At 36.1% G+C, this 12083-nt stretch overlaps 2 protein-coding genes and 1 long non-coding RNA gene across 3 annotated transcripts in view; 2 read left to right on the top strand and 1 right to left on the bottom strand.

Moving 5' to 3' along the window:
• Nucleotides 1-676: 676 nt before the first annotated feature.
• Nucleotides 677-12083, bottom strand: part of LOC134803483 (uncharacterized) — a 196353-nt gene continuing 184946 nt past the window's right edge. Inside the window, exon 2 of the long non-coding RNA XR_010145993.1 lies at nucleotides 677-903. This is a non-coding gene — a long non-coding RNA (uncharacterized LOC134803483). The remainder of the gene's footprint in view (nucleotides 904-12083) is intronic.
• On the top strand, nucleotides 1591-3577 carry LOC134803557 (zinc finger protein OZF-like; the record flags this gene model as incomplete). Its single annotated transcript, XM_063776356.1, has 1 exon — nucleotides 1591-3577. A coding segment is annotated over one exon (1605 nt), but the record flags the coding sequence as incomplete, so codon positions are not given.
• On the top strand, nucleotides 6471-8952 carry LOC134803312 (zinc finger protein OZF-like). The gene is made up of 2 exons (XM_063776094.1): nucleotides 6471-6534; nucleotides 7324-8952. The coding sequence occupies exon 2, from the start codon at nucleotides 7353-7355 to the stop codon at nucleotides 8763-8765; it is 1413 nt and encodes a 470-aa protein (XP_063632164.1). The 5' UTR covers nucleotides 6471-6534; nucleotides 7324-7352; the 3' UTR covers nucleotides 8766-8952.

Genomic DNA, 12083 nt, shown 5'->3' with positions numbered 1-12083 from the left:
GTAAATGTATATTTTCCATTCGATTATGAATATATTCTTACATTTTCCAGTAAAATAACCAAAATAAGACTAAGGGACTTGTTTATATAAGATCATACTTGTATGCCTAAAGTTTTTGCGGCTAGATTTTGTCTAGCTTCAAACAAAAAATTACTGATTGACTAAACTGATAGGTGCACAGTGGTATCTTAGAATATAAGGCAAGTGTACACACATGGAAATGCTTTCATCATCATCTGAGGCATTACAGCCGCGGGTGGGCCTTAGCCTGGTCAAGCAAGTCTCTCCAGTCCGGTCTGTTTGTGGCCTTCCTTCTCCAACTTTTCACTTCTAAGGTCCTGGTATACGCCATCCAACCATCCGAGCTTGGGCCTGCCTTTACCTCTGCGGCCCTCCGGTCGGCCTTCTAGCCTAAATGCCGTATCAGATAATAATTATGGACTATTTTGAAAGTGAAGTGTTCTACCATGATACGCGGTAGGCATGCGCGATAACCGCGTCACTCTTCACGTCAATAAAATAGGGGCTGCCCCATACAACCCACGCACGATCTTTTCTTGTGGCCGCGGACTAGACACATGCGTAGACTAGCTGGGCGTTACGAGTGGTGCGAGCTTCACGCCGCACTGTGGAACGAAATTCAGCGTGATTCGGCTTTCATTGACATAGAAACCGAAGTTGTTATTTTTATGTTTTTTTGATTGAAATAGGTTTTGCTAGGCATTGTTATGGTAACCTATGAATTTTAGACGATTTGGAATGAAAATTGTTGAGTTACGATTTTTTTTCGAAAACAATGTATGGAGCAGGAACAAGAAATCATTATTACTCAAGGACCGCAAAACAAACCGTAATATCCTAGCAGGTGGTTATACTACGAATTATTTTTGATTTTTTGGCATACTACATATATCCGTCACGTGTGCGGTTTTTTTTTTTAAATCATTAATTGTTTCTATGGAAAAAGCACAAAAAGTCATTATTTTAAGATTATTTTGATTGAAATGGGTTTTGCTTAGTGTGTTTACGATTTGAGTTGAAAATAGTAGTTATGATTTTTTTTTTATGTATGGAGCCGGAACAAAATATCAAAATATCTCAAGAACCGCAACAAATACGGTAATATCCTCGCAGATGGTTATTTTACGAATTATTTGTGATTTTTTGGCATACTACATGTATCCGTCACCGGTGCGGTTTTTTTTAAAATCAATAATCGATTTTATGGGAAAAACACAAAAACCAAAGTCAACATATTTACAATAACAAACTAATAACAATGCCTAGCGAAACATATCCCAATAAAAAAAAACATAAAAATAACAACTTCGGTTTCTATGTCAATGAGAGCCGAATTTCGTTCCACAGTGCGCCGCCGCCGTCGTCCAAACGTTAAACCAAGCTCCTCGTAAACTCAAATCACGTCATGCTTTTGTTTTAGTTGAATTAGATGTCGCCGCTGAAGCGAGGACGGAGCCGGTGCTGTTTGTGTCCGCCCGCGCGCGGGAACAGCTCGCTCAAGCTTGCTGCGTGAGGCTCGAGCGCCTCCGCGACTCACCGCGCGCGAGCCAGCCGTGTCCCGCGACATCACACCGCGAGCCGAGCCCCGCCAGCAGTGAGCAGGACGCGCCTCACACACCCGCCGTCAGCGCCGACCCACAACCCTACACCTGCGACACTTGCCAGACACAGTTCACAGACAAGTCGACATTAATCACACATATACAGAACCATTTCACACGAACAGACGAGAGTGAAAAAGTCTTGGTTAAACATGATGGAAAGAAACCATATGTATGTAAAGTTTGTAACAAGCGGTTTGCATATAGAGGGGGTTTAAATACTCATAAGAAAACTCACAGTGGAGTGAAACCATACGTATGTAAGGTTTGTAACAAGCGGTTTACACAAAACTGGCATTTAAAAAGACATTTGGCAAGTCACAGTGGAGTGAAGCCATACGTATGTAAGGTTTGTAGTAAGCGATTCACACAAAAACAGTCGTTACATTTTCATGAGAATATTCACAGTGGAGTGAAACCATACTCATGTAAGGTTTGTAACAAGGGGTTTGTACGAATAGGGCATTTAAAAACACATGAGAATTATCACAGTGGAGTCAAACCATACATATGTAAGGTTTGTAACAAACGGTTTACACGTAGCGAGGGTTTAAATTACCATGAGAAAACTCACAGTGGAGTCAAACCATACAAATGCAGAGAATGTAACATGCAATTTACAGCAAAAACTAATTTAGATCGTCACGAGAGAACATTACACAGGGGAGTGAAAGCATACATATGTAAGGTTTGTAGCAAGCGATTCACATCAAAACCGTCCTTACATTCCCATGAGAATATTCACAGTGGAGTGAAACCATACGCGTGTAAGGTTTGTAACAAGCGCTTTGCACATAGAGGGGGTTTAAATAACCATGAGAAAACTCATAGTGGAGTCAAACCATACGTATGTAAGGTTTGTAGTAAGCGATTCACAAGAAAACAGTTATTACATTCCCATGAGAATATTCACAGTGGAGTCAAACCATACATATGTAAGATTTGTAGTAAGCGATTCACAACAAAACAGTCATTACATTTCCATGAGAATATTCACAGTGGAGTCAAACCATACACATGTAAGGTTTGTAACAAGCGGTTTACACAAAGACAGAGTTTAAAAACACACGAGAAAACTCACTGTGGAGTCAAATCATACAAATGTAGAGAATGTAACAAGCTATTTGCAGTAAAAAGTAGTTTAGATCGTCATGAGAGAACATTACACAGGGGATTAAAGCCATACAGTTGTGAGGAATGTAATGAAGGATTTACTACAAAAGTTAATTTAGATGCACACAAAAAAAGAGCCCACAATGGAGCCACGTCATACAAAGGCTTAGACCGGACACAAAAAGGGACTTTAGAAAATAATAAAATAACTCAACACAGCTATGAAGAAAGTGACAAACATTTAAATGAAAATAGTTCAGATGCGCATGTTGGAGTGAAGCCGTACAGTTGTGAGGAATGTAACAACAAGTTTACATCACACTGTGAGTTAGAGAGACATAAAAGAATCCACACCGGCGAGGAGTCGTACGAGTGCGAGATATGTGAATCTATCTTTTTTGATGAAGCCAGTTTAATAACACATCTTAATACTCACACGACCAAAATAGTAAAGTCTTGATAAGTTGGTTCTTAAAGTCGTTAGACAACTCCGTATAATGGGGTCAGTTAACCTAGTGATCTGTTTGTCTAGTACTCTGATCAATTATAGCCAAGAGTTATTGTAACAGAGAAGTAAAATCTAAACAAACATGCCCATAGTTTGATAGCCGAAACAGGTGGCGCTGTACTGATCTATATTGTATTGTTGTATTGTATAGGTTATAGGACTTATAGGCGGAGAAGATGTATTGTAAAAACAAGTCGGTTAATTTTATTCAGTGCTGTGTTATCTACCGCTCCATAGAACTCAACTGTCATAAACTGTTACCTAACAATGATTAATTAATTAACTGTTATAGTGACCATTGTACCTAATATTGATTAGACATCTTGTAGCTCACAAGAGCGTGTTTTATATGCATACATCGTTATCGCGGGAGCAACAACGATTTGACAGTAGTCAAAGATTATGACAAGGCTTGTTTTTGCTCCCGCGATAACGATGTATGTAATTATATGTCATACGTTGGGCCGCTTTTATTTTTCGCGTGAGTGTGAGTTCACACGACGCCTTGTTTGTGTATGAACCTATTCAAATTACTTTATAATGTGCCTCATCGAAATAAAAGTTGTAAAACTTATTATTGTTTTATTTTAGAATAATTAATAGAACTCTGTATTTAAATATTAGCAGGCGTGGCTCACTCCGCGATTTCGTCAGTGGCTTGAGCATGCTGTTCGTGCACTGTGTGCAAGACCTACTGCTACTTCTTGTGCCACTGACTCGGAGTAATTAACAATGGAGCCGCCATTAACAGGCGTTCCCCTCTGTCGAAAATAGGCAGCCTATGGTCAACCACATGTCAACCATATGTATGGACTGTCGTGTATCTGACACGACGTACCTATACATTTGATGTGCTCCTCCCCCGCAAAAAACGGCAGACTATTTTGTACCGAAAATTTTAGACATGGCGTCTCCGTTGGTTATATCCTCTAAGGCCACTGACACCGTGACATGCGTTACTGATAGTATATGTTTCAGTATAAAATTGGTCATCTCAATCACAAGATTCCAATATTTCCAATAAAAATCATTTGTATCGAAAGATGGCAGTAAATGTACAGACTACATAATTTACTTTTACAATAGACTTCTAGTCTAATTTCTCTTTGACCCAAGCTTGGTTCCACACCATTTGATCAGATTGGCGAAAAATTGTTCCCGTCTGGACTGGCCTTATTAAAGACTTGGCTTAAAAGTCTCGTAGCCAGGGCATAAAATAAAAAACTTAATAAATTCTGCTGTCAGCTGTCATTCAGTTCCGTAAACTGGTAAACTGTCAAATTAAATGCCAAAATCCTTGACCAAAGTTTTAATTTTAATGGTTGATTGATAAAATTCATAATATTGCTACCAATTGTCCGAATGATTATAAATAATGTAAAAGAAACACCGTAATGGACGTGCTGTATTCTTGTCGCTGCTGTTTGCGGCGGCCGCCGGACAAAGGCCTGACCACAGTGTACACACATCTCGACAAAACAGAGATATATTGCGATATGCTTAAAGAGTGCTTCAATTTACATGTAAGTAAAGTGATATCTAGATATGATAGAGTGAAATTATATCAGTATGATAAAATATTTAATGAGGCACAATTTTACAAAAATAAATGATAAAGCTCAAACAGCCTACTGCGAAAATCGAAGTTTAGTTCTTCTTTAACTCCAATAGACATTATAATATTATATAAAATGATACACAAACTTTTTCAATTTCAAATAGACATTAAATTAAAGGTAACTGTCATTCATAAGTAGCATAACAAACTTTATACCATAATGCAGCAGGTAAACTCATTAAATCAATTTACTCTATTTATTTGTACCACAGTAAGATTCTTCCTTTTTTTGTTGTTTTAACAATAAAAACAGAATGTCCTTTCCTTTATTGACTAAATTCTAAAGAGCTTAAACCTGATGAGTTTGAGTTGAAGTTCCAATCCATCTGCACTATCTTTGGTCTCCATTATGCTTGGCGATGTCACAATATTCCATTGTTACCTAATTAATTCATATGAGTATGCCTAATTCATCTTAATAAATTACATTGAAATATTTGAAAACCATTTCCACGTTATATAAACCAGTCTATTTACTCACATATAACTATTATATGTTGAAAAAGGCTTGAACACAACTTCTTTATTTGTCGTGCCCTAACAGAGATTGGTACCTTTGCCTTCACCCCTGCTCTTAGCTTATTATTTACATTCAACTAGTTGAGAGACACTCCTCCCTTCAGGCAAATTTGGCTCCATTCGGCTCAGCATTGCTCCAAGCAATTATTAGGGTTGGCACCACTTGACATCCTTTTGCGTGCACAACCACAGATAAGATAATGACTTGAAGTTTGACGACCCTAAATAGCTGAAAGGGATAGTGCCATACATATCAAGCTTCGGTTTTGTTGAAGTGTCCTTCCTGTATGGTAGTACTATTATTTATTCTGTGATTCAACCATTTTCCAAAGTTGACAAATCAAACTTGATAATTCTGTCAATTTAGCAGTCACTAGTCAATGAGTTGTGGAAAGCTGTCCATATCAAAATACAATACAATTATGTAATCAATGTCTAACTTTCAGCTAGTTCAAGTTAGTGACAGTGGGATCTGTGAGGTGTGCGTGGGGTGTCTTCGAGACGCAAATAACTTCAAGCTGCAAGTGCAGCGCAGCCAGGCCGAGCTGCAGGAGGCTCTACTTGTTAAAAGTGAGATCATCAGCTTTGTAGTGTTGTCCATGCTTTTTGCGCTGGGTAATGGGAGTTTGGGATCCGCTTGATGTATTGTTATTATTTTTGCTTGTATGTAAATTCAGTATTGACGTGTAAAAGTGCCCTTGTGTTTATTTGCTGAATAAATGTTGAAGTTTTAAGCTTGGCAACTAAGTAGAAGGGATCTTTTAAGTCAAAATTAGGATTTGAATACTTAACCTTAAGCAGTATTAGGCTAAAACAGAGGTTGCACACGGAGCCAGAGGAGACCTCGAACAAGATGGGAGGATGAACTCAAACTCACAGCGGGCCTGAACTGGAGAAGAGTGGCCCACGACAGACCCCAATGGAAAGATCTGGAGGAGGCCTTTGCCAAGCGGCACACTGAGCTTAGAGACATACTCTAACTCAGAATAAAAGGGCTTAATACATAATAGATAGGCTAAAAATTATGTTCTTTGTTCTTGTCATGTATTGAGATAAAAAAAATTACATAATTTTGTTTCATGTTGTTTCAGACGAATCTGCAGTCAAATCGGAAAACACTAGTGATGTTATTACAAACGATGTGGCAATATTGTGTAAGTATATTGTGCGTATATGTACAGTTGTGTGCAATATAATAGCAATCAATAAGAAAATGAAAATTAGGGGAAAACTATAACTATAGATCAATTATATCTATTTTTATAATTCTTTTGCATTACATGACATTATTTCAAAATTAACTGTGACCTTTACTTAAATAATATTGAAAGTTAAAAAATATATATCACGTAAACCGGCTTTTTTACTAACTCGCGGAAATTCTTATAAAAACGTAAAACCCTACGATAATAAAAAAACCGGGCAAGTGCGAGTCGGACTCGCGCACGAAGGGTTCCGTACCATAATGCAAAAAAAAACGAAAAAAAAAGCAAAAAAAAAAAACGGTCGCCCATCCAAATACTGACCACTCCCGACGTTGCTTAACTTTGGTCAAAAATCACGTTTGTTGTATGGGAGCCCCATTTAAATCTTTATTTTATTCTGTTTTTAGTATTTGTTGTTATAGCGGCAACAGAAATACATCATCTGTGAAAATTTCAACTGTCTAGCTATCACGGTTCGTGAGATACAGCCTGGTGACAGACGGACGGACGGACGGCGATGTCTTAGTAATAGGGTCCCGTTTTACCCTTTGGGTACGGAACCCTAAAAACACAATTGTGTACTATAATTGTAATTTAGTTTCTTCAAAATTTTACCGCAAAAAATGCCCGATTTGGAACCACAAGCTTACTTCTGCGAATATCTTTGTATTGCAAAAAAAAATCGAAGAATATGTTCGGTACTGCTTTGCAAGTATATAACAAAGACATCTTTTCCAGTCTCAGTGGACAGTACGGATGATACTTTCATGTCGACAGCTGATACAACGTCGCAAGATTTTAAGACGCGGAAGAAAACCTGCGACAACAAGAACAGCCTCAGAAGTGACCGGCGCAACCACGTCACTGAGAAGACCAAGGAACTCGATCACACCTCTCGAGTCAAGAAAACACACATATGTGACACTTGCCACAAATGTTTTAAATTAAAATGTAATCTAATTAAACATATACGTACTCACTCCGAGGAAGGAAAACTCTCTTGCCACATGTGTAAGAAACAATTTACACAACAATCTTATCTGGATAGACATGTCTTACTACATACCGGAAAGAAACGACATTCATGTCAAATTTGCCAAAAAGAATTCATACATAAATTTCATTTAAACGCCCATTTAAAATGTCACACTAAGGACAAGAGATTTTCCTGTGATACATGCAACAAAACATTTACAAAACAATATAACTTAAATATTCATAAGCGCGTACACACGAGAGAAAAACCCTACAAATGTGAAGTGTGCAAAAAAGAGTTTAAATATGAATGTACTTTAAAAGCGCATTTTAAATGTCATACCGGAGGATATCAATTCTCTTGTGATATTTGTCAAAGGCAGTTTTCACAGAAATCGAACTTGATTAAACATAAATTAATCCATACTGGTGAAAAGTCTCACTCCTGTGAAGTATGCAAAAAACAGTTTGCATTAAAGGGCACATTAAACAAACATATGTTAATTCATACAGGTAATTATCGGTTTACTTGCGAAATTTGTAAAAGGCAATTTTCAGAACAGTTTACTTTGAACATACACAAACGTGTGCACACAGGTGAAAGGCCTTACTCTTGTGAAGTATGTAAAAAACAATTCACACTAAAAGGTACGCTGAATAAACATATTCTTACGCACACGGGAAATAAACTATTCTGTTGTGATATTTGTGGAAAACAGTTTATACGTGAGACTCAATTAACTGTGCACATTAATGGTCATAAGGGGGTAAAGCCATTTTTCTGTGAGACATGTAATAAGCGATTTACTCAAAAAAGTAGTTTAAGAGCCCATAATTTATTACATACAGGAGAAAAATCCTACTCATGCGAAATATGTCTTAAGCCGTTCCGAACAAAAACTAATTTAAAAGGCCACATGCTGACACACGATAGGCTTAAATTGCATTCATGTGAAGCATGTAATAAGCATTTTACACATAAGTCAGCTTTAATTGTTCATAGCCGAATCCACACTGGAGTGAAACCGCACTCGTGCGATATATGCAATAAAGATTTTACGGTACTATCTACCTTGAAATTCCATTATCGTACTCACACTGGTGAGAAGCCACATACATGCGAAATTTGCCATAAGAAATTTGCACACCCTTCAAGTTTTAGAAAGCATAAACGTATACATAAAGAGAAATGCTACCCTTGGTGAAATTAAGCGTAAATGTTCTTATTATTTATAAAATATGTAATTATCAGTTCCATATTACTGGTCAAATTTAAATGCACGGGCCAGGCATCCTTTCAGCAAGTACGCTTCGATAGCATTAATCGTCAATACCTACTTTTACTTAAAAATGTAATTATGTGGATGACTTATGTTATGATGCCAAGTTGTTTTCAATTACAAATCTTTGCTTCTTTTTAAAACATGCCAAAAATAGATACTGTACTGTACCCTATTTTAGTAGTAAATATACTTACTCGTATTGGTTCGTTTGTAAATATAGAAATACTTTAAATACTCGGGAGACACAAAATCGTGTTTATTAGTCGGGGCGTAAGATTTGTCAATATTAATAAGAATATGTATTAAAACGAAACTTGTATTGGTGTATTTTTATTAAAAGTCAATTTTAATTAAAAGTGAGTTGGAGTTTCCTTTTTAAGGCAAATGGTGACCACTTTTCTCCGTTTTGGTGGTGATGTCAAAAGTAAGTAATATAAAACTATATTACGCATACTTACCTCAAAATAGGTACTTACATTTGCAGCCGGTTGGGGCTCACCCGCGTGGCCATGCTCTTACTGCTTGCTGTTTCAGGACTGACCACGCTGTGTTTGGACCCACTTGGCACTTTGGGCAGTGACATTATATTTATTTATGGCTACAAATATAATGACCACCAAAAAATACTTTGGTACCCTAAATAAAAAAATCATGCTTACCAAAAAAATTACTGAACACCAAAAAAATAAGGCCTATAATTACAAAAGTACCACCGTTTTAATTACGACTGCACTTCAAATTGTATTCGAATACCAAATATATTGAATGATCACCAAAAATCATTAATGATCACCAAATGTTGAAGACCAAATTAATGCGATATTTTCACCTAAATAAACCACTATGATTACCAAAAAATTTATACATATCACCAAATAAAGTAAAATGATACCAAAATTACTAGCCCCTCCCGCTCAACCCCCCGTAGGTTAGGTAGGTATGCGGTGCGGGGTACGGGGGGTTTGAACTGCGACCCGTACAGAAAAGAAATGCTACTAGAAAAGTGGGTTAGGTTAGGTTTGAACTGCGACCCTTACAGAAAAGAAATGCTACTAGAAAAGTGGGTTAGGTTAGGTTTGAACTGCGACCCTTACAGAAAAGAAATGCTACTAGAAAAGTGGGTTAGGTTAGGTTTGAACTGTGACCCATACATAAACGAAATTCTATTAAAAGTGGGTTAGGTTAGGTTAGAAAAAGGTGACGAAGTGGATTAATTAATTTAATAGGATAACGATATATTAAATATTTGCAAATTTTTTATTAAAATGTGGTTACAATTTTGGTGGTCATTTACTATTTGGGTTTACAATGATTATTTTGGAGTCATTTGCTTTAATAGGATAGCAAGATTTAAAAATTTGGTTATAATTTTACATTAAAATGGAGTTCTAATTTTGGTGGTAATTTACTATTTTTGGGTTTACAATGATTATTTTGGTGTCATTTTATTTAATAGGACAGCAAGATGTAAAAATTTGGTTATCATTTCACATTAAAATGGGGTTTGAAATTTGGTAATCATTTACAATTATTGGGTTAATAATGATTAGTTTGGTGTCATTTCCTTTAATAGGATAGTAAAATGTAATAAAATTGGTAATCATTTCACATTAAAATGGTGTTATAATTTTGGTCATCATTTATTATTTTAGGGTGGTAAAGTAGATTTTTTTGGTATTAAATTTTACTAAATCTGGTGATCAGTTAAATAGCAGCCTTTATTTATAGGTAGTAGTAAAGAATACAGACGTCATGCGCACCAGCAAACCGCCTATTGCGTTTTGGCATGTTTTATTATATGATAATTTAGTACACAATGGGCACGTAAGGGGCTGTCCATAAATTACGTCATCTATTTTTGACGATTTTTGAAATTACGTATTTTATGAATAGCCCCTAATTTGTACTCAACTTGAAAAAAAAAATGTACCTCAATAATTTGAGAATATTAAGCCAAATGAAGTTGGGGCTGCTGTAGAGCATCTCTCCTGCAACCCCTGCTGAAATTCCTCTTTTTTTCAGCAAACAAGATGTTTGTAAAATTTCTACTCATGATTTTTTTTATTAAACTTGATTTAGTACGTTATACATAAATTCAATATCAAACTCCGTATAAGGGTTATTATTACTTATTATGAGTCTGTTTATTGGCAATTAGTCTTAGTGAATAACAAACACCACGTTTCCACGTGATTTGTCGGAAAAGTTACATATTGATTCATTGAAGCAAGTCGCAAATAATCTCGCCATATGTGATTTAGGCCTTCACTGAAATAGAACGAAAAAATAGGTACAAAAGAAAACACAGATTCATTGAAATAAGAATAACTTTTATTGTTAAAGAGTAACGTCCATGTCCCAATGGCACCGGCCAAATATTTGCCATCTTATCTTAACCCCTAGCAATGTAGGTGACCAATCGAGTATCTAATATTGGAATTAGGCAGTGAAACATTAGGGCATTTACATTAATATACTAATACTACAATGCAGTAATCAATTACGTTAGTTTACTCACATAATTACTTATAACAATTGTAAATGAAAGCTTCTAAAAACCCCCAATGATTCGAATGTTTGGGCTACTAAACTCATGGATTTAAACCTCAGTCATGCTGCATCATGTTTGCTTAGAGCAAAAAAATATCTATAAAAACATATTAAAAGGAGACTGGAAAAGTGTGTAAATCATAAACAAATACAGATGTAAAGTAAAAACGAATAAATAACTGTGTCTATCGAATAAGTGTTAAAATAAATAAAAAAGTGTTAATCTATTTGATATTTTTAGCTTAAATTATGACCTATTCAAGTCACTCAGTTTCTGCGTAGTCTCCAAGACCCAAAGAGATGACTCAGTTGCTTTACTAATTGTTTCATGCTTAATTTCTAGCGACCCATGGTATTAGAAAATAAAACTGAATTTGTTTCCTTTATAATTGAACGGAACAAAGCAAGCAATAACTCTGTTCCGCTTATAGTATTTTTCTAACAAGATGGGTACGGTGACAGGTGTCTCCATACATTTTAGAACCTAAAAACAAATAATCGCAACATTGTATTAAATAGACATCCGTTCCAGTACCGTTTCTGTTTAACCCTTAAATGCATAGTGTTGCCAAATGTCTACAAAGCATTAGACAGCTCACAGAAAAAAAAAGGCTTACGTTCTTGAACGCACGTTTATACCAAACGTCAAGTAGTAGGGTGATGATTTAAAGGTTAAATTTACGCAATATT

The sequence above is a fragment of the Cydia splendana genome, chromosome 26, assembly GCF_910591565.1.
Source record: "Cydia splendana chromosome 26, ilCydSple1.2, whole genome shotgun sequence".
Lineage (NCBI taxonomy): Eukaryota > Metazoa > Arthropoda > Insecta > Lepidoptera > Tortricidae > Cydia > Cydia splendana.
Note: the sequence above shows the minus strand (reverse complement) of the source record. Positions and strands in the feature narration are given on the sequence as shown.

Excerpts from the sequence above, each read along its gene's own strand:
- LOC134803312 (XM_063776094.1), top strand. The coding sequence starts at position 7,353 with ATGTCGACAGCTGATACAACGTCGCAAGATTTTAAGACGCGGAAGAAA.